The sequence below is a fragment of the Mytilus trossulus genome, chromosome 2 (assembly GCF_036588685.1).
Source record: "Mytilus trossulus isolate FHL-02 chromosome 2, PNRI_Mtr1.1.1.hap1, whole genome shotgun sequence".
In the NCBI taxonomy this organism is placed as follows: Eukaryota; Metazoa; Mollusca; class Bivalvia; order Mytilida; family Mytilidae; genus Mytilus; species Mytilus trossulus.
Window position 1 is genome coordinate 18,797,059 of NC_086374.1, and position 24,651 is coordinate 18,821,709.

At 31.5% G+C, this 24,651-nt stretch overlaps 1 protein-coding gene across 1 annotated transcript; it reads right to left on the reverse strand.

Moving 5' to 3' along the window:
• Positions 1-104: 104 nt before the first annotated feature.
• Positions 105-24,361, reverse strand: LOC134706672 (sushi domain-containing protein 2-like). Its single transcript, XM_063565814.1, has 18 exons — positions 24,164-24,361; positions 20,108-20,226; positions 18,477-18,827; positions 16,412-16,522; positions 15,438-15,561; positions 14,708-14,965; positions 14,263-14,438; positions 13,183-13,346; positions 12,708-12,986; positions 9,926-10,197; positions 9,513-9,668; positions 8,973-9,152; positions 7,089-7,231; positions 6,229-6,340; positions 5,133-5,354; positions 4,013-4,201; positions 3,273-3,393; positions 105-2,171 (listed from the first exon to the last, which is right to left on the reverse strand). The coding sequence occupies exons 1-18, from the start codon at positions 24,201-24,203 to the stop codon at positions 2,114-2,116; spliced, it is 3,075 nt and encodes a 1,024-aa protein (XP_063421884.1). The 5' UTR covers positions 24,204-24,361; the 3' UTR covers positions 105-2,113.
• Positions 24,362-24,651: the final 290 nt, after the last annotated feature.

Genomic DNA, 24,651 nt, shown 5'->3' on the forward strand with positions numbered 1-24,651 from the left:
AAATGTTTCGTGTGTTTTTTGTTAAATTATATTGGCCTTACCAGTTGAGAGATTCAAATCCTCGCAATAAATTTGAAAGAAACACATATTTTATACAGATTTATTTAAAAAAAAAAGTGGAGTATTTCATTAAATATCCATTTGAAACAGATGCTGCATCTAAAAGAACTGAAGCATAGTTTAAAACATATTCTTTATTTTATTTTATTTAACACATAAACTTAAATCCTCATTATTTAAGCAGTCCATGTTCTTTTTCTGTGCGAATAAATGCACAAGAATTGTCATTATGCAAAGTAAAATTAGTATTAATCTTAAACAGAAAACCCTACAAATTACTACTGGCTATTTATAATATTGTTAAAGTAAACATAAAACAAATTTTGATTCGATGATGACTTAAATGCCCTCTGGTATTTCACAACACGGAAATCCTCGTGAAGTAAGCAGTTGTGGTGAAATCCGAATTCAAATAAGTTAAACATGTTTAAAGATAGCTTGGTAAAGGATGTATGATTATTTACGTCAGAAATATTTTTCTTTTCATCCCCAAGAGTACTTATATCCCAGTAGCCTACACTCATATATTTGCCTGCAATTTTATCAAAACCGTAATTTTCTGTCAATTTACTGTTTGTCAAATAATTAAATAAATCGAGAAAAAAGTGTTTCATGTACCCCAAACATAATATATGTTTTTAAATTGTTAACATTCTATATTTGTGAATAATACTCAAACCACATCTCCTAATTCATAAACATGATGTGGAACAACTTTTTTAGTGAGTAGTTTCCAATTCTTTCCAAATAAGTTATTTATCTGGATGTTCAATCGTCATGATACATGTACGAGCATCACAAATGAGTCAGCAGTCGAAACATGGATTTTGCGTACTTGATAAACAGAATAAGAATCGTCAATATGATATTGGTTTCATTGGAAAGAGTAGTCTATTAATTCAATTGTAGTACTTTTATAAATTTTAAAAACCACACAATATCCCTATATTTGGTGCGAAATACTGATTTGTAAAGAGTAGGAGGAAATGAGGTTAATATATTAATAGTACCTGAGATTTTAAAACGATTTCTCTTAAACTATTTTCCAAATAATGTTGTAAGGTTGGTCTGACTTCGGTTGATCTGACTGAAGTTGAGCAAAATAAATTGAAATGTCATCAAAACCCCGTTAGAACATTCAGTAATATCCGCGAATGCGAAATTCAGAAAAAGAAAAAAAAAACGTTCAAGGATCATTTTTGTTTGTTTCGTAATGGCTACGAATACATCTTTTTTTTTAAAGATCATATATTTTGAATGTTTCACGCATCTAATAAAAATTCTCAAAAATGCTTAGCGTTTAAATTCTGGATTGTTATCCTTTGGTTAGGAAAATCAATCCTTGCGCACTAGAAATATAGCATAAACATGAGCAATTTTTATTCTAACTTTGCGAAATAATAATCGAGCATAAGAGAGCGGTTCGTTTGATTTGATTTAAATTACTCGTGTGTGTTAATATAGTAATTATATATTATAAAATATTACAAGCTTTTTCTCCTAATCCATAATACTTTGATAGTACCATTTGCCAGCGTAATTTAACCTTAACTCTAGCAACAACATACAACGAGTACAACACTCATATTTATAAGTTACTTTATAATCAAAGCATATTTTTAAAAATCGTAAAAAATCTGCCCTATTATATTTTAAAAATAACATTATAATTCTATTTCAACATAATCATCGTAAAATCAGTCCTATCATAAAATACTCATTGCATAGATGTTAATCATTTCTTCATGCCTCTTTCTTTAAAAATATGCGAGTTTATGCATTTTATATTCTAATGCAAATTGTTAAGGATACATTATTATCATATTAAAATATTCAAATATCGCCTTTGTATGAGGTCGATACAAGGATATATTGACCTGAAAGAAGTATATTGACTGAAGGCGAAGGCACCATTTAATAATTGTTCATAGTTTTGTCTCTATATTTTTAAAAGCACTTTCACAACAATTTTTTATTGCTTTAAATGGCCCACACAACCTTCACACGGTCTTGAGTACACAAGATAGGTGTATAAGTTATAGCATGTCAATCTTTATAGCTCTGCGTTTGCTGAATTCTCATTCATTGATGCTCTCTTATACTTGTCATGTCTGAAAAAATCCAGAAGATGATATTACAATACATCATAATATATATGTCACATATATCTATTACTTACAATTCGTTGTTTTTTTATGTAGAAGAAACGAGAATCTGGCGTACTAAAATATAGTCCTAGTACCGTTGATAACTATTTACACCACTGGGTCGTTGCCACATCAGGTGGACGTTTCGTCCCCGAGGGTATCACCAGCTAAGTTATCAGCACTTCGGTGTTGACATGAATATCAATTATATGGTCTTTATTTAATAATTTCCTGTTACAAAACTTTGAATTTTTCAAAAAACTTCACCTTTACCGTATTTGGCACAACTTTTTTTGGAACTTTAGGTCCTCAATGCGCGTCAATTTTGTATTTGTTTGGCCTTATAACTATTTTGATCAGAACGTCACTGATGAGTCTTATGTAGACGAAACGCGCGTCTGGTGTACTAAATTATAATCCTGGTACCGCTGACAACAATTTCTCCCGAACATTACACACCAGTTGATTTTACTTATGTCACTATATAGTGGAAGTGAATACTCCTCCAACATTCTAGTTTTTCGTGTTCTGCTTTGGGGTTTTCTTTGATGTGTTTTGTGATTTGTTGTTTTTAATTTCTTTTTAATTAGTTTTCTTAATTCGACTTTCTAATCTGTAAATTGTTATATTTTTTAAGATATCAGAGGGTCAGTCACATTGATAGATAGAAAATAAACTGACAATGCCATGGCTAAAAAAGAAAGAGGCAAAAAGACAAAGAATAGTCCACAAGACACAACATAGAAAACTAACGACTTAAGCAACACAAATCCTACCAAAAACTTGGAGTGATCTCAGTTGCTCTGCAAAGGTAAGCAGATCCCGTTCCACATGTGACAACCGTCGTGTTGCTTAATAATGATATGGCAAACCAGGTAAATAGTCTTGTTCGGTAGACCAATTTTAGTACTGGGGAAAAAAGAGTTTTTGTGATTTGATAATTAATTGATAATATAATAACATAACTTATCAATGCACAAAACTATTCAAAATACATTCAAGGTTATCAATCTTGGAACACTTATTTAAGCAGTGTAGAAGATATAAAATGATAAATATACATACTTTTTTTTCGTCGTCATAAATCTCTTCACAAAAACTATGGCTAAAATGACGAGCAGAATGACTGTAACTAGACCAATAACTATACCTATAATTACATCTGAATTCACTACGGACTCCGTTTCTGCAGAAACAAACAAATAATTAAAACTCATAATTTAAGAACATCTATATTGCGACACAAAAAAGTTTCATAATCATAATCTCTGAGGACCGACAATTGATATGTATACAGAAAAATAATAACACAGTTGAATAAAACAGATTTCCTACAAACATATTATCTATTGGACTTAATTGTATATTGACAATCTTCCAGTAAACATAATGCGGAGCTAGTGATAATGATATGGTAATGTGAAGATATTAACAATTTAAAAAGACGATAAGCAGATCTAATATATGATGAAAATACGTAATGAAATTAAGCTACTTGGGACAACACCATGCAGAGTATTATTGAATATCTATGTCATGAACCTACACTTATTGCATTGTATTTTTCTGAGATTGAGACATCTCTAAATATAATGTGTATCGACCATTGTTTATATCATTAGCATCTTGTAGAGTAGGGAGAGGTTAGACATCTCGAGCACCCGAGTTCACTATAATTTTAGGCTGGCTTCCTATTGCCCAATGTATAGTAACAGAATAAATAGAAGGAGTAAAGACAAATACCATCTAAAACACACACAATTTATACAGCTAATGAATGAGCAAACAAAACCGCATAATCTTACCTGAACAAACTGGTGTTGGTTTTGGATTCCATGAGGAACTATTTCCCCCAGAGAGTCGACATGTAAATGTAGTAGGCTCAGTTGGTTCATTGTCTGTTTTACAACCTGTTATGGTCACAGTGCTTCCAACATTAGTATTCCTACTACTTTTTATAGCATCTGGGATGTCGAGAAACCCACAGGACTGAACTGTTAAAAATAAAATACTGGTAACGACATATATATAAAAAATATTTGGAAACAGTGCTGTTTGAAAACTGATTAATTTTTTCTGCATTTTTTAATATATGTGTAGTTGCTGTGTTGTTGCAACACCATTTAATCATATGGATAAATATCCATAGTAGGTTATCCATTATTTCCTTCTTTTTGTTAATTTCAAAATAGCTCGTCTTGTATTTGCTTATGTATTTGCAGTCTCCTCAAATTATTTACATTTAATGTATAAATTGGGATAAGTTATGTTTGAAAATGCTAATATTTTCTGCATATAAATATATTCTTTGATGTTTTTTCCTAAACTTCTCTGATCTCGCTACAAAAAATATACGATTGATTGGCATATTCCAGAGAAAATACAGCAAGTTGAAAAATAATTGGAATTTGGTAATTCATCAATTTATGCGCATAGAAACAATTTAATCAATTTTACACATAGCACTTATAGCCGTATGAACTTGCCGTTTTAATTTTAGGAAGACCAAGTTTTTTAATTATTTATATTTGTTGCTAGCTACCGTACGTTTTCTCTTGAAACATTTACACTTGACAGTATTTACTCAAACACACATTCAAAATATCAAGTTTCAAGTGTATGCAAGAGAGGTTATACTTTAACTCTAAATTTCCCATTGGATGTCGTTACACAATTTATTTGTAAAAGAAAAGTAATTTGGTAACATGAATCTACAATTTTGAATCATTTTCCTTCTACTTGAATCATACAAAACTACAAAATTGTGAGCAAACAAATAGTTGTTTAAATGCAGTGTCCTTGTTGAGTTAAAAACATCCCTATCAATATTTATTTTCTGGTTCTCTTTTGGAGGAAAGAATATATCTCTCTGCATATCAAGTTTACAAAAATTATACACAGATCGATTTGAATTATAATTCATACCAGGCTTCATGAAGCTACGTATTTCGTTCATTCGTTCATACATATACAGTGTAGATTTTGCAGCATCTTGGGTTCTAGTCGAGGCAAAATCAAAATTACATGGTTGATTGCCTCCACAAAACATCGCCTCTGGTATATTATCTTCAACTGAACAGGATGCAGCATTCATTGCCGGTTCTATGTTAACTTTCATAACGGAATGAATTGAGTTGTTAACAGCCCCTGCAATATCGCACGAATAACAATTTTAAGAACTAACGGATTTTGTTAACCACTAAACAATCGTTAGAAATATCTTCACTCTTAAAAATGTAAATGGAACATACACATCAGAAGCATCAGAAGCGTTTTTCTGGATTTTAATTTATCCGAAACGCTCGAATCTAATATTTGAAAATCCAACTAATTTATAATGAGAATATAGACACATTTGGAAGTTTAGAAATATGAAGAAAGGAAAACTTATATTCATGATATTCGATCCAACATTATTTTTGTCGAAATGACAGTGCTGTTTAAAACAAACTATATTGATGAATTGTTTTATGCTGCAAATCTACGACATCAAGCATTCTGAAATAATACATGATCTTCTACCAGATACAGAAAGTATGAAATGAGCCGTCATCTTCATGTTTGCAGGTACATGGGACATTATTCGTTGTAAAATTAACAAATACAATCAAAACTAAAAACAATATACAATTCGACAAAAGGGATCATTCAATCAATTTAATGAATGAGCTCTGGAGGCAAGTTTGATTTTTTTTTGTGAAAACTGATCGATAATCTAACTTTCATAGCATGAATGTGCACACACAAAAATAAAGTCGATCTCGCAAGTAAGTCAAGCTGGTAATTTATTCCTCATTTGAACAGCGGTATACTACTGTTGCCTTTATTTGGGTTGAATCAAACTTTCAGATTACCTTTATAAATGGATATTGATATCTGTTCTGTTTTATTTTTTTTCAAAAAAGTTTCAAAGGTTCTACAAGACAAAACAGCAAGTTTGCAACAGCTTATAAAAATTAAAGGGATGAATTTTACAACAACTACAATTTTATCCTTGAAATACACTAAGGTTAGAACTTACATTTATACTGAAACATCTGATAAGTTACTAAGGTGCTGGCACCATTCGCAGCATCACCAAGATCGTCCTCCGGATTTCCGTTGAAATCACCAAGTAAACCATCCACATAACCCTGCAAACATTGTACAAGCAATCGAATATTATATCTAAGCATGCATGGCTTCTTTTTTGTTAATGTACCACTAGTATTTCAAAAATTAAAAATATTTTTATTTTGGTCCTCCGATCATGCAATTTTGTACCCTATATGAAAGTTTGAAGTTGAACAACACTTTCTTCTTTTATCATGCAATATTGACGCTATTTGGTGTATATCTTTTAGCCAACGTCATATTTGCCAGTTTAAATATTTTTATAATTGTTTTATCTTAGCTTACATGTATATAGTAAAATCACAAAAATACTAAACTCCGAGCAAAATTCAAAATGGCAAAATCAAATGATAAAATACATCAAACGAACGAACAACAACTGTCATATTCATGACTTGGTACAGGCATTTTAAAATGTCGAAAATGATGAATTGAACCTGGTTTAACAGCGCTAAACCTCGCACTTGTATGACAGTCTTATCAAATTTCATTATTTTGAAAACGATGCGTGAACAAAACGGACACAATGGGCAAAAATGTTACAAATAGGGATACAACAGTTACACGAACCCCACTACAAACTGAGGCTCATAATGAAAATTGTTCATTCATTTCATAGCTTATATCTAAATGTTGTATTACATTACTTTTTTCACTTCTAAATTAAATCGAGTTCAAAACATAGTTCATCATAGTATCAGTATGCTTTCTAAGAAAACCTATGCCATAGCCTTCTTGTTATTGGCTTCTGGTAATACTTTGTGGTACCTTAAGTTTCTCTGGAATCATAAACAGTGCTGTCATTATATGATCTTTTGTTGCAACTTGGATTCCGATTCCATTTTTTAGTATAATAGTGAAATTGCTATGTTCTTCGGGGTTTAGACGATTGGTATTCATAACAGAAAATTCTGTAAATAAATAAATAAATAATATAAATTAAAATAAGTCAGTTTTGAATTCAAAAACTTAGGATTTTACTTTCGAAAATAGACTGAATCGTTCTCTAAATTGCATAAATGTTTCTAAACCAGAATGCTAATATTTTGCGTTGTAGTTCTGATTTTTCTTTTAGCAAAAATGACCATTGTGCTTCCGATTTTATGAAGTTACTTGTCAATCAATCATTTTTAGTGGTAAAGGTCTTTGTACTGTCTGTGATTTGCATGATTTTACATTGTTAAACTTTCCAAATTGAGGATATTGTGTTGATCTGATAAAATAAATTCTAGAAACCTTTGTTGAGCAAACGGTAGTTGTATCATATGTTTTAAAGAGGTTAAATTTTACAAAAACATAATTTTAATATTATACCAAACAAAGAATTTTTTTATTTTTGTTTTTTAATTGATTTAAAATCGTTCTTTATTATACATAAACCTTATAAAAGAGGGACGAAACATACCAAAGGGACAGTCAAACTCATAAATCTAAAACTAACTGACAACGCCATGGCTAGACAAACAGACAAACAATAGTACACATGACACAACATAGAAAACCAAAGAATAAACAACACGAATTAGAATATATAGGCAACAAGTGAATAAAAAGTAAAAGCAAAAACGTTACTCACGATATTTACTTGGTAGTGTAGGACATATATGTTAAATACGATTATCATTGGAACAATTGTTTTGTTGATTGTCCTTTTTATACTAAACACCAGCACTTTGAAAAAAAAACCCGAGATATTAACATATTTTGACGGCTCGTAAAATTATCGATCTGTGAAAATGTCTTTCCGAATTCCATTGTATTTATAAAATTTGAAGGTGAAATCTCACTTAAAACCAGACATTATTGTATGGTATGTCTTGTAAGGTCAAATGAATATACCTCAATAAAACATGCAAAGAAAATGACTATTAACTATCCGTACATTACTGTTATTGTCTACTATCCGCCGATATAAGAAAGACAAAGACGACTCACCTCAGAACAGAAGTTCTTTACATGTACACAGTATGCACACTTCTGCCTAATGGTTTATTTAAACTTATTTAAACATTCCAAACGAGACTGCCTATCACTGTTTCTAGCACATCATATTGACTCAAGACAGTTGAAAGAACAATTCAAACACGAAATTTAAGAGAATGAAAAACAAACAGCTGACATCGATTCCATTTGTTGAATCGTATAAGAGAATAAAATGTTGGCTCCAAAAATATTGAAGGACTATAAATTTACCTTATAAAACGTATCTCTGTATGATTCGAAACATAATACTAAATTGAAATTATAAATTTCATGCTGCTTCAATATTGTTAGACAACCAAATATTAAAAGCAGTTACTAAAATTTATCATTTATTAAATTTGTTGGTTCTCTTTAAAATCTTCAGAAAATAATCACAAACGTTTTCAAAAACACGTCAACTAAAATATTTTGTATTAATTCAACATTTGTAAACCTAAATATCCCTATGATTGAATGTTATATTACACAAAGATAAGTTGTTAACCGAGTGATGTAATACGATTATGTTGAATATTGTGGTTGTCACACCATATAAATCAGATTATGAACCAGGAAAAATCAAGTTGCATTATAGTGCATGTGACAACAAATATAACGAAAAAATAGATTTATCCTATTACATGCTGAAAACCTAAAACTTTCATACGGTGTAATGTACTGAAAACTAACTATCAAAATCCTGCCATCTGGTTGACCTAGTATTGAAGTAGAAGTACTTATTGTTAACAACAACTTCTAGATGACTTTTCTGTTGTCCTAGTAGTGGTGGCCTCAGTCGTATTTCCACAGTATCTAAAACACCGACTTCTACCCCAAGATTGGTTAGGGTAAAACTGTTATTCAACATACCTACAACAATAACAACACAGGGTTTTAGAAAGATTTTTGAATAACAATTTGGTATAACCATGGGCAATTTAAAATAAGCAAGTATCTAAGGATGTAATACTGTAAACACTCGTTTTCCTTTAAAATATAATGATTAAAAGTTTTATAAATTTGAAATAACATGAGTTTTTTTTTTCTTTTAGACTTCATCAAAAGATCAGAAAAAGACAAAAGAAAGAAAACATATTACACGCTGTTGTACACAAACAAATTCTATATAATTAAGGTATTTATTTCACTTATAATACTATTATCTTTCTGTCTTGGCTAAAATCCCAATATCAATTGTCCCAATTAACAATTCGTCAGCTTAGTACTTACCATCTATATGTACAACATTGTCTGAAAATCTTCCCTGAACTATAACCTTTTCTAATTCTGGAGCTTTAATTGTCATCAAAATAAAGTCACCTTTCGCACAGATTCGATGAGAAGAACCGTCGAACGTTCTGACATGTCCTTGGCCAAAAATAATGCCTGTATTGAAAAAAGGAATACTTTTTGAAATATTTAATCATTTATAAATTTCGAGAAAAATTATAGAAATCGATGATATGTGTTCTTTGATTTTATTTTCTTGTATATTAAAGTGGGACTAAAAGTTTCTTATGAATTCAGTCAAATGGAACCATTGATTTTTTTTTGTTGAAGATAAAATGTATACCAAATTCAGATTATAAAGAAACATAAAATGAGAATATATTAATATATTATCACAGTTAAAAGGTTAGTACCTGGAGTTGTTGGGATATACTTAGTGCAATCTATTGTTGGTCTTAGTTCCGTGTACATATTACAGTATTCGTTACTGGACCATAGACAACAATAATAGTACGGAGATACATCTTGCAACATATGTGATACAGAGGGAACAGTCTTTGGTCGTTGGTATGGAAACAACCCTGCAGGATTAGAACGATCAGATGAACTGCCTTGATAAGAGTCTCCATTGAACATCAAATTACCATCTTCATCGTAACAACACTGGTTACCTGCACCATCAATTCTAAGAAAATAAAAATTAATAAAAAAAATAATTAACACATGTGATCACTAACACAAAACTCATCTTAGCTACATTTGAATACATAAAAATAGCTATGTCATTCATTGTTCAAATTGATAGTTATAGACTTTCATTCAATTAAGACCAAATTATGTGGCGTACATAAGTCAGAAACTGTTAATTTAATAGAAGTCGCTGTATGCAAACTGTCATATTTTTTTTTCATAATTGTCTGAGAATAAATCAGATCATTGACTTTTTAATTTGAAATGTTTCAAATTTTGTCATGCCATGCCTGTTGACAGCTTACATTAATACCGTTACAGGTGTTTTTTCTATATTGGATGTCGTTGTGTTCTGTGTTGGATAACGTATGGTGTCATAGAGTTATAGATCTCGTCCGTTGGTATAGAATAGGTGGTGTCTTATCATCAATCGTAACCACACCTTCTTATTTGTTATAACATTCCAAAGCGTACGATATCATAGAATTAAATAGCATAATCGTACCAAATGGATAGTGTATACTGTCTTATTACGGGACTAACCACAAGTAGATTGCTTATATCATATCATATTTCTCTCAATTAACCTGCGCTTTGAGTAATTAAGTATTTATATATCATCTTCAATACCATGAGCACGCATTTATATTTTTTTATTAGCTCACCTGGCCCGAAGGGCCAAGTGAGCTTTTCTCATCACTTGGCGTCCGGCGTCCGTCGTCGTCGTCGTCGTCCGTCGTCCGTCGTCGTCCGTCGTCGTCCGTCGTCGTTAACTTTTACAAAAATCTTCTCCTCTGAAACTACTGGGCCAAATTGAACCAAACTTGGCCACAATCATCATTGGGGTATCTAGTTTAAAAAATGTGTGGCGTGACCCGGTCAACCAACCAAGATGGCCGCCACGGCTAAAAATAGAACATAGGGGTAAACTGCAGTTTTTGGCTAATAACTCAAAAACCAAAGCATTTAGAGGAAATCTGACATGGGGTAAAAATGTTTATCAGGTCAAGATCTATCTGCCCTGAAATTTTCTGATGAATCGGTCAACCCGTTGTTGGGTTGCTGCCCCTGAATTGGTAATTTTGTGGAAATTATGCAGTTTTTGGTTGTTATCTTGAATATTATTATAGATAGAGATAAACTGTAAACAGCAATAATGTTTAGTAAAGTAGGATTTACAAATAAGTCAACATGACCGAAATGGTCAGTTGACCCGTTTAGGAGTTATTGCCCTTTATAGTCAATTTTTAACCATTTTTCGTAAATCTTAGTTATCTTTTACAAAAATCTTCTCCTCTGAAACTACTGGGCCAAATTGAACCAAACTTGGCCACAATCATCATTGGGGTATATAGTTTAAAAAATGTGTGGCGTGACCCAGTCATCCAACCAAGATGGCCGCCACGGCAAAAAATAGAACATAGGGGTAAACTGCAGTTTTTGGCTTATAACTCAAAAACCAAAGCATTTAGAGGAAATCTGACATGGGGTAAAAATGTTTATCAGGTCAAGATCTATCTGCCCTGAAATTTTCAGATGAATCGGTCAACCCGTTGTTGGGTTGCTGCCCCTGAATTGGTAATTTTGTGGAAATTTTGCAGTTTTTGGTTATTATCTTGAATATTATTATAGATAGAGATAAACTGTAAACAGCAATAATGTTTAGTAAAGTAGGATTTACAAATAAGTCAACATGACCGAAATGGTCAGTTGACCTGTTTAGGAGTTATTGCCCTTTATAGTCAATTTTTAACCATTTTTCGTAAATCTTAGTTATCTTTTACAAAAATCTTCTCCTCTGAAACTACTGGGCCAAATTAATCCAGACTTGGCAATCATCATCTTTGGGGTATCTTGTTTTAAAAATGTGTCCGGTGACCCGACTATCAAATCAAGATGGCCGCCACAGCTAAAAATAGAACATAGGGGTAAAATGCAGTTTTTGGCTTATAACTCAAAAACCAAAGCATTTAGAGCAAATCCAACACGGGGTTAAATTATTAATCAGATCAAGATCTATCTGCCCTATAATTTTCAGATGAATCGGTCAACCCATTGTTGGGTTGCTGCCCCTGAATCGGTAATTTTAAGGAAATTTTGCTGTTTTTGGTTATTATCTTAAATTTTATTATAGATAGAGATAAACTGTAAACAGCAATTATGTTCAGCAAAGTAAGATTTACAAATAAGTCAACACGACGGAAATTGTCAATTGACCCCCTAAGGAGTTATTGTCCTTTATAGTCAATTTTTAACAATTTTCATAAAATTTGTAAATTTTTATTAACATTTTCCACTGAAACTACTGGGCCAAGTTCATTATAGATAGAGATAAATGTAAGCAGCAAGACTAGTAAAGTAAGATTTACAAACACATCACCATCACCAAAACACAATTTTGTCATGAATCCATCTGCTTCCTTTGTTTAATATTCACATAGACCAAGGTGAGCGACACAGGCTCTTTGGAGCCTCTAGTTTGTGTGAACAGGTTTCAACACTTACGTTGATTCTGTAGTTCTAACACAGTGAACAGCTCCTTTGTGATAAATACAGCTACTGCCGCTATCAATATCACACCCGTCGTCAGATTTCCAGCGCCCTATATCACCAAAAGCTTGTGTGAGAGTGCAAGGACATGACAATAATCCTTTAACCCATGCAACATTTATCTTTTCATTGTTGTACCATTGTTTGCATTTCATATTTGGCCAATCTTTTCCAAACTGACTAGCCATTGCTATATTGACGTAATATCCCAGCATTACGTCAGCAATTTGATACCTGAAAATATAACATGGAATTATTGGGTTTGGAGGGAATTCCTCATTATCGTTAACAAATGGAAGACAATTTAGAGTTTCCTCTTGAATGTTATTTTAATACAGCAATGCACTATTTATACATATAAGTGGCCCCTTGTGTTTGCTTATTATTTTCTCTTAAATGGTATTTAAAAAAAGCTATGAACTATTTATACCTATAACTGTTCGCTTGTGTTTGGTCCATCAGTTCAACTTTGACAAAGCCGATTTCATAGTCCGTACAAAATGTACTAACACATAACTTTTTGTCAGTATCAAAAGTTAGAGTATTTGCTGTTGCTTGTGTTTCACCGATTTCTAATAATGTTGGTTGTTGTATCTACAATAAAACATAAAATAAGTGAACAAGAACAGTTGTTGCATGTCTTCTTTTTTTTCTATAAAAATAAGGTCTTACATTTACGCTAGATTTTGTTAACATTTTTCATGACAAGGTTTTTATAGTTCTAAAACAGGACACTGTCAGCTTGCGAATTCTGCGTGTTTCTGTCTATCATATCTATTTTTCAATTACTGCAGATACAAAAATTAGATCGTAGATTTTCTTGTTTGAATTGTTTAACATATTTTTCAAGCCCGACATTTTAAAACTATATGTAATGGGTTTTTATGTTTGTTGACGTTAATGCATTGCTTATATATACATTGTTTGGTCTTTCATTGATCGTTGCATCGTTGGCAACCGTATTATATATCCTTATTTTGTACTGTACGATACGAGTAACACATTATTTTCCGATTATTTTTGTACATAAATTGGGCCGTTAGTTTTCTCGTTTGACCTGTTTTACATATGTGATTTCTAGGCCTTTTTAAGCTGACTATGCGGTATGGGCTTTGTTCAAAGCCGAACGGCGACTTACAGTTGTTACTTTCTGTGTTATTTGGGTTCTTGCGAAGGGTTGTCTCATTGGTCATTATACCACATCTTCTTTTGTATATGAAAAACATAGGTGTTTACATGACTGTACTAAATCAAAAAAATAACATTTGTTATCCATTCGTTTGATGTGGGGTTTTTTTTTACATTTGATTAGAGACTTTCCCTTTTGTATATTCCTCGGAGTTCAGTATTTTTGTATTTTACTTTCTTTTACACCCGCATAATTAAGTCTCTTGTGGATATGAGTATTTTGGTCAATCATACAACATCTCCTCATTTGTGTTGATGTGTTCAGATTGAACATAACTTCAGATCAAATGCATATATATCTATAAGTTATAAAATCGTTTACCTCGGTGTCAGTTTCTCTATATCCAATCAATTCAATCTTGACCTTTGCGTTTATGTCATACGTTAATTTGGTACTATCCCAAGTGACTGTTAACTTTCTCGTATCTGTTTCATTCCATCCAGAATGTTTCCCAAGATATGGAAGACCCAGTCTTTTATTTTCAGTATCCTCAATTGCTGTGCAATATACCAATTTACTTTAAATAATATTGAAGTAATGATGAGGGGGTAGTTGTGTATTTTGAAATCTTGATTGTCAAATATTTTGATTAGAAGAATATTTCAATGTACCAAACTGAAGTAAAAACTAATTTACATAAATTATCATTGAGTGATGATAGTTATTTAATATGCTTTCCTTAGAAAACATTGATGTTTATGAAATAAAAACATAACCAGTATTTGGAAAGGCCTAATACTTTAACTTTAGGGATGATTAATCTTACCAACAAATATTTTCGTCGAATACATGTACTGATTAAAACCTAAAGCAAGTTCTATTGTGGTCCATCCTTTAAACGTTAAAAAAGGCACCGAGCATTTAACTCTCTCTGCATCAACTTTGAATCCATATGTCACAAAATTATCATTTTTTCCAAATCTGCATTTGATAACTTTGATTTCAGGTGGTATACATGGTCCCAAGATTTCAACCATCTGTCCACCAAACATGCTAACTGTTTCGGGATGGATGCTGATTGTTCCTAATAATATATGTATCAGCTCACAATGTGATATATTTTTCATTAATCTATATGAATGGTTTCTCATTTATTGATATTTTATAATATCTAGTTAATGTGCAAGTGGTATAAATTAAACTTCGATTAACGCATGGCAAATTCATAAAATAACCAAAAAAATAACCAAAAGGTCGAGTGTCCGGTTCGTTGTAGATGTGTGTATGCACAACGTTCTGAACTTTTTAAATTTATTCAATATAAATTGTCAAAATGAACATTTAGTTCAGTAAATTATTGTCGTTAAATTTATTAGGCTCAAAACTACTGGAACAGAATATTATTTTTGAGAAAAGAGGGAAATAATTAGTTAACAGCTATAACGTGTTTTTTTTTTATATATGTAAAGAAAATATTACCTTTATTAAACTTTGTGAAGTAAGTCTCCAGTATATGATTCCCCTAAATTATCTTTTGAATGTAGAAATATAATTACCTTTACCCTCGTCTGTGCAGCCGCCTTGAACAATGTCTCTTTTGTCTACCTTATAGAAAAATCTTTTAGACAAATTTATTTTTGCGGGCGTAAACCCTCTTCCATCGCCTGCATTGAAACCAGTCTACAAATGAACCAAATGTATTTCAGTCTGGAAAGAACCTACATAAACTTTATAAACGATATAACCTTGAAATAAATTTAAAATGTCAAACAATTAAAATTCTTATGAAGTATTATTTTTCCAACATTAACGGAAGCTGTAAAATCAGATTTATTAGGTTAGAGATTCACTCATATACTTTGAACGTTTAAGAACCCTTACAAGAACCATTGGTTGTGTCTGTAGATTTGCTTAAATAGACTTGTTAAAAAAATCCATTTCTATTCTAATGGAAATAATCCTTTGTAGATGTCGTGCTTACTAAGAATTTTTCTTAATTTACACAGACAAACATCTGAAATCCAAGGATGATTAAGACTTTAACACAAACTATATAACCAATAGTAACTTGCATGCCATTTTGTTCAGTTGAACTTTTTGATTTATCACCATTCATCTCGAATGACTTGCGTTAAAGAATTTACCGATTTGATTTACTGTAAATTTTTGTCGTCCTAAATATAAAGAACTATTTGACACTTGACGAAAGGCAAAAACAAAACACTCGCTCACTCGCCAAAAAGGTTCACATTGTGGCTCGTGGCTGATATTTTACTATATCAATGTGTAGAAACCCCGATAATCTATACATATATAGGACATACTGTGGGCTCGTTTATTTTCGTTCATACCATTTTTTGTAGTTTGAGGAAAACTTTCGTGGACATCTAATTTTGTGATTTTGGTAAGGTCTGCGTACATTCCTTACAAACATTTTTGATTCTACTATATCCACGATATCCACGAAAATTTGTTTGACGAATATTAATGAATCCACAGTATGTGTTCCCTAAATTTTATTTAAACATACCTGAATAAAATTTGAAGATAAATGACTTTCATCCACACTAACACTCGGATAGTTAAACATAGCAAAACTTGATATACCGTCTGTCAGTAATAGAACTTGAAATGTATACGTCTGAAACATTAAATGCACTATAAGTTAATACAAAAAGCACAAGTTCAACCTTTAAGTATAAATACCCATAATTGCATGCGATATATAGACCCTTGCTGATCTGGAGTTTGGCTGCATGGGGTATATAAACAAGACCGGTGGAAATGTGGTCACTTAATTTATTCTATTGGCACTCTCAGCACGCTAAATAATCCTCGCTACAATTCTTTGTGTGTTCCATTAGTGCCGGTAGAAAACGTCCTAACCTAACTTACGTATTTTTGAATTATCAGTCCGAATTTCCTTCTCTCCCCACTAAGTCGACCGTCTTTCCATTACATACATGAAATTAATTGTTAATTTATTTAATATTTGAATATGTATGAAATATTTAAAACGTGGCATTGAACAAAATACAACCAATCAATCAATCATTAAATGCTTGAAGTATTTGGCGATATAGAAGAGTTTCTGTATATACCTTAGTTACCAGTTGACTGGATGTCATTCATTTACCTATTTTAGGTAAATTTTAATCACTGTATAAGTTCATTTCTACAGTGGGATCGGAATATTATACTTTGAAATAACTGGTGCATCTTCACCCACAGTTTTTGGTAGGGTTCGTGTTGCATAGTCTTAAGTCTTAATGTTTCTATGTTGTGTTTTATGTACTATTGTCTGTCTGTCTGTTTTTGTCTTTTTTAGACCTAGCGCTGTACATTTTAGGTTTATTTACGATTTATAAGTTAGAATTTCCCTCTGGTATCGTTCGCCCTACATACCATCCTTACGTTTATGGATGCATAAATACTATCAAGTGACCATAGCTTCTTCAAATAAAGTTTTAAAAAAATGCTTTACCATTGCCTGTTCCAATGAGAATATTTTATACGTGAAATGAGGGAGGATTTTTACAGGAGTTTAATGTATCAACATTTCGTAAAAAATGTTATAATTGCATGGATAATCAGTAATGCTCCAATCAATAATTTGGAAACTAAATGATTAAGTCATAAAAATGAGAAGAGATATATAACCATCAGTATTATCACTACTATCCTTTTCAATGGCAATTACCCGCCTTTCATCTTTATTGGCTGCAAATCTACCAAATGATTATATTGTCAATTTGTCATCGTCTTCAATATATATGAAATAGTTTATACTGGACGGACAGCAACAACCAAAATCTTTTGATAAATTTGAAGTGAAAACTAACATTAAAACGCATGAAACACATGCAAAAAAACTTTGAGAAATTACAAAATACTATTAAAAAGTGAAAGAACAAAAACAAATCATAAATAAATGGATAAAAGCTGTTATATTCTTGACTTGGTACAAGCATTGTCTTATGTAGAAAACGGTGGATTAAAACTGGTTACATTTCAGTTCGTTTAATTGTTAGCAACAATTGTTTTTCTTAATGTACATTTAAAAGTCAAATTATTTTAAAATAAGAAAAATAATTTCCTTCTAATTTGTTTTCATTACATTATCAAAAAGAACTTGTAGCAAAAGATATTGAGTAAAGAGCCAGGAAGGAATACACTAAATCAATTAGTACGTTAAAATACTAAAACGATTGATTATATTTTTGTTGAAAACTTATTTTTTTATGGTTGGTGGTCAATAAAGGTCCTAAACACAAATAGTGACTTATCAAACGAGTGTGGGAGCCAATCATAACACGTTTCTCTTATATTTATATTTCCAGAAAGGACTCACGTCATTCCTTTTCAATTTCAGGCATTACATAGAAACTATTCAAAGAATTCGCAAACAAGAAAAGACTTGGCATAAAAAGTCTGCAAAATGAATATCAACGTATGATATTTATTCTAATTGTTCTTCGGATATGACAAAAAAAAACTTAATATGAAAATAACGTTTTAATTGAAATTATTTGAAATATGATTTATATATAGTATATATATGTAACATGCTGAATAACGTAAATTGTATTTTATACCTGACAGTCAGACCAGCTACTGTCGTCTTGAGCTTTGTAAACGTTTTCCCATGTAACCATTAACGTCCATTTTGCTGTAAATTGTTTCATTCCGACGAAAGATTTTTGTACGAGCTTGTTGTATGCCGTTACCTCATCTACTGGAATTTGAGAAGGGGATTCACCTGCACCACTCCTGTAAAGTATTTTTCCTGGACCTGAACAACTTGGACGGGCTTCACCCGGATTGTCATATCCATTATAATGGTAAGGGGCTATAAACGCTGGATCTTTCCTGCTTAAGCTGGAGGAATACAACTTTGCACTAAAAGCAACATTTGGATGAAATCCAATCATACCATCTTTCAAAATCTGTCAAGACAAAAGCTCATATCAATAGTCATCCACAAATGTTTACAATTCGATTGTTAGACTACGAATATTTAAATTAACAAGGTGTTATTTTATTTCAAAAAAATCCTGTACAATGTTCGATTATTTTAAAGAGAAAATTTATCAACTATGTAATGAAGAGAATTTAGAAAAATATTGCTCAGAAAAATTTTTTTTAGTCATACTTTAAGGTGGTATGGGAGTCTAAATTAAAAATGATAGAATGTGTTAATACTTTGCCAAAATGTAGTACATATTGATCAATGTAATAAATAAATATAATAAAAATGATATGTCACCGTTCATTTTCTTAAGCTACAGGTTTTGACAAAATGATTCATTGTGTATGGATTATACAGGAAAAACATCATTATGTGATTAGAAGCTAAATTGAACGATAGAATTGGAAAATAATATACGAGAAGATAGCATTTAGCAAATGCTTTGAGAATATCAAAAGAAAAGTTAGGGTCACCTTGCGTTTTTTTCGGCTAAAAAACAAAATAGCAACATTCCGTGGAGATTCCATTAGAAAATACACTATTTCAGAGTTACATCTCCTTCAAATGACAATTTAAAAATATTAGAAAACAAGCAAAAATAATCTACACTTGCAAAAATATTAACACTTATAAGCTATAATCTAATAGATTTGTTCTTTTAAACGCGAATTCTCATTAATTATCTGCATTCCTGTATCAAAAATTGGTAACTTAATCGAAAATTTGGACCTTAGATTTTCTGTTCATCCAAGATGGCGAAAGACACCTATACCATCTTAAGGAAGTTCGGTACTTATTTTTAAAAATAACAAGCTTTTCATAACACTTGTATATATTGATAGGGGTTAAATAAAGGAACAAAAACAGCCCCAAAATATATAGGTCTATGTGTTTGTTTTCAAGAAAGTAGCTATTAAAATTTCGGCGGGAAAATGTTCTCTCTTGACTTTTCATAGCTTTTATCATTGACAAGTTAAAGTTCTCAAAATCTTTAAAAAAACAACAACCAAAGATTGTATAAGACTTTTACAGATGGCTTATAATTATACATGTAAAGTATTTATAAACAGAATAATTTTGTTTAATGAGCAAAATTGTTAAGGCATTCAAATTGATAACACCGACGATTCCGAAAAACCGACAAAAATCCCAAAACATGACAGGCGAATATCCTTAAACAATTATTTTGTTAACAGAGAATTTAAGTAAAAATTGAAGCGAACATATTATTTTTCATATCTTTTTAAATGAACTCACATATAATTTGTTATACAATGTATCCGTGAAAGGAAACGTCAAACTGGAAGGAAGTTTCACCTCAAATGATTTTTCTCGGATTTCGTCTCCAGTCAGTGGAAATAAATTTGCATATGAACCTGTAACGAAAGAAGTATTAAATTGTTTTAATTAAACGATTATTTATTTAAAGAGTTGAAGATTGACAATCAAATGTATAAAAGAGTTGCTTAACTCGGTTTTACATTCAATACTATAATTCATCCTATCTATGGAAAAGCAACGAAAAGTGTGGTGATTAATCCGTCTTGTCATATAAATTATTACTTAGCGAAATTGCTAACGAAGGGAGCTCAAATGACTCTTACGCTAATTTTAGGCACCGTTTAAACAGAAACGTTCTCGTATGCATGAGAACGTTGTTTTACTCGTTCTTCTCGTATCATACAAGAGCTTGATACAATTGATGTTATTGCGGGTATAAATTCTTTGATATGAGCATTACTGATGAGTCTTATGGAGTCGAAACGCGCGTCTTGCGTACCAAAGTATAATCCTAGTACCTTTGATAACTATTTACACCACTGGGTCGATGCCACTGCTGGTGAACGTTTCGTCCCCGAGGTATCACCAGCCCAGATGTAAACACTTCGGTGTTGACATTAATATCAATAGTGTGGTCATTTTTATAAATTTCCTGTTTACAAAACTTTGAATTTTTTTAAAAAAACTAAGGATTTTCTTATCCTAGGCATAGATAACATTAGCCGTATTTTGCATAATTTTTGGGAATTTTGGATCATAATGCTCTTCAACTTTGTACTTGTTTGGCTTTATAATTGTTTTGAAATGAGCGTCACTTATGAGTCTTATGAAGACGAAACGCGCGTCTGGCGTACTTACTGGCGTACTTAATTATAATCCTGGTACCTTTGATAACTATTCTGCAACCCACTCAGTTTGGTTTGTTGTTATGAAATAGTCCGTTTCTTGTTAAAAAAAATGTAAACAGATTTATAGTTCCGTGGTCATTCGGTATTACCATCTTCAATATTGGTCTTTTATTATGAAAACTTCATCTTGAAGAAGTCGTGTATCGTTTCTTTTGTTGCCTTGAATATATGTATGACTCAAATCTATGGTGGGTTCTAAATCTATGGCAGATTCCTAATCTATGGTAAATATGACGTCATGCCATACCTAATCTATGGCAAGTTTTGTTATTTCCTAATCTATGGCAAGTTTTTTTATTTTCTTATCTATTGCAAGTTTTGTTATTTCCTTATCTATGGCGGATTTTTGCTGTGTCCAAATCTATGACAAATGCTGTGCAAATGGAAAACACTGCAGTACATATACGACAAATTACTTGTCTTAAACAAATGGAACTATACGACAACGGGATCATGTCTTTAAACATTTGTTAAATAAACATTATTTTCCATAATGGTCAACCAAACAATTTCGTAAATTATGAATTCAAACCTGAAAGATAGAAATGATGCCCCCCCCCCCCCCCCCCCCCCCCATTTGAATCCGCCACTGTGTTTATCCCATTATTTAAACCAGCTAGTAAGTCCTTTAATAAAAATCAGAAGGCCATTTTTTATCAAAAAGAAAAAGAAAATTGAACAGTTTAAATTTTCACATAATGTTATTTCATCGTTAATACTATTTTTTTTTATCTTTTGGTGACAATTTAAATCAAAAAGGTATCTGGTTATTTGATCTTTCACTTTATCAACTTTTCCAGCTTTAAACTTTTTATTATTACTCCTTTTTCTTAAATATCCGGTACTCAAAACAGCCGCAGTGTCATTATTCATCACTAGCTTTCGGCAGGTACAGCACATTTGCCTCTCTTTCGGATAAGGATGACCATTATAAACCATCCTTAAATTGTTTTCGAAAGAAATACCTTCATTTGGAATTGTGTTCAAATCAATGGGTTCCGCCATCGTTAGCGGCGACGATGTAATATGGCGTTATTTAATTGTGACGTTATGAAAAATATCTGCCATAGATTTGAGTTGTTTGGCTTTTGTAACGTCACATTTGCCATAGATTAGGAATCTGCCATAGATTTGGAACCCGCCATAGATTTGAGTCCTACATATATAAAGGCCACAGTACTACACCGCTGTTCAATAATCATCAATCGATTAATTGGATCTGGTTCACAAACCAAATCCGAGGGAATTGAATCAATTATAAGAGGGAAATAACGTAAGAACAGAAATATTAAACTGTTACAAAAACAAATGCAAACATTACATAGAAACAAACTATTTAATAACAACAGCAATATTTTTGACTTGATAAACATGCGAAATGACACTTGAAAACACATGATGGGTTGAATCTGGTTTTATTGCTATCCAAACCTTTCGCTTTTATGGCAATGTTAAAAGACAGCCGTTAATATGACAATATAATGTGACAGAAATGCAAAACAAATAAACGAAGAACACTTAGTACAATAGGACAATTAAAAAGGCCCCGGGGTTGATGTATTTATTTTTTTACAAATTTCTTGAAATGAAAGGTTGAATATTTATTTTCTATTAAAAGCTCACTTTGTAACATGAATGTTTTTTTTTGGTTGATCGTCATATCACTGGGTCGGGATCTCTGCTGATGGAATATCAGTCCCCGTGGGTATCATCAGCTCAGTAGTTCATAAACTCATCATAGATACCAGGATTAAATTTTGTATTTACACCAGACGCGTTTCGTCTACAAATGACTAAGTATTTGATACTGGCATAATTTATAATAATCATTTCTAAATGTCTCTATTTAAGAATTTTGAAATTATAAAGAAACTAACCTTTCAACCCCCTCATGCAAAGTTTTTATTTCACGGATTTGTCTATTTTATAAGTTGATGTTGGTCATCATGGTCATATACTATAGCTTTTCATTTTTTCTCTTTTTTTATCAAATATTTTTACTGAGAGCGTTCCTGATGGAGATAAATAATATAAAGGCCTGGGACCAGTCCTGTAAGGTCAATCACAGAAGTTATTAATGCATTGTCTGGCCCAGACTCTTTTAACCAGTAAATAACCAGTAAATAATGAAAGAATAAGTCGGTATTACTATTACTATTGACCCATATATTTTTGTATGATTGCGTGTTTTTTAAATAAAATATAGCTCATTGAAAGGCTGTTAATTGCTGATCAACGTTCGTCTTAACTATACAAAATCGTCTTTAGACGAAACTAAGAAAAAAAGGAAAAATATATGGCGAAAAGATAACGCAAGTTCACAATACGATACATAGTAAACTACAAACTTTGCAAAAAAAGAGGCATTAAAAATACTTTGTAATGTTTTAGTTAAGTTATCAGGTGGCATTACGACAATACGTCTGTGAGCATCTTTTTCACGCAAGTAACTCGATTGCAACTTTGCAAAGCTTTCAAAATCAAAACTGCATATATCTAGCTCACGCCCACGTACGCTTATCATATTAACAACGCCGGATGTCTTCATTTTTTTGTTAACGTGGAAATAGAATTGACATTGGTTCCATTTATTCATTCGAAACAACCGTCGTTTTACAACTTATGTTTCTTTCGTTCTGTATAATAGTACGTTCAGCCATTTTCGCTGTGATATCTCTATCTATTAAGTTATACATATTCTAAACATGAAATGATCAATAAAAGATCATAAAATTTTATTGCTTAAACGTCCATTGACAGGAAGCATATTACAAAAAAAATATATATCTAAAATAATGGAACGGGAGATAGAAAAAAAAGCCGTTACATTATTACACACCAGAAGCAAAAAAAAATAACATTTTATTACAACCCAAACTAAGACCAATTCGACGTTCTTGCACGTTAAGAAATCAATGTTTATTATTCAAAGGGAATTAACTCAAATTCAAAACTAATTTAAGTATGATATTTTATTTATTTAGTTGACATATCTAAATATAAATTCCGCAAAATAATAAATAGTGCATTTCAAATTCTTTATCTATTATGCATAAGTGTATTTTTGTGTGTTTTCCCGTGGTATCAAACATAAAGAGTTGTATTTTTGTGAATATTGACTTACCGATAGTAATACTATTTACTATAAAGATAGTAAGCATCATATTTGTTGTAATCACTAATTGCTCACTAAATGTGCCTTAATTAATGCATTAAAGGTGAAAGCTCATAGTATATTATACGGTATGAATGCATATATCTTTTACGAAAGTCTCATAAATCACAACTATCTGAATCAGGAAATACTATAACTTGTTTACGTTTAAATAAATAGCACGCATATCAAATACAGGTAAAGGTGAATCACTATATGATCATGGTTCGATGACCAAACAGGTTAAGACATTGAAAGGTTTTGATTATAGAAGGTCTTCCCCCTAAATTAAATTTATGTATGGCAATAGATAATGGGTTTACTCCTGATATGCATCCCATAGATCTATATATAAATAAACTATGTAGATCTATGAATATTTTTAAAACACATAAAATTATTTGATATAATACATATACCTTTAAGGCACATTAAACACTCGAATTATATATTATTGT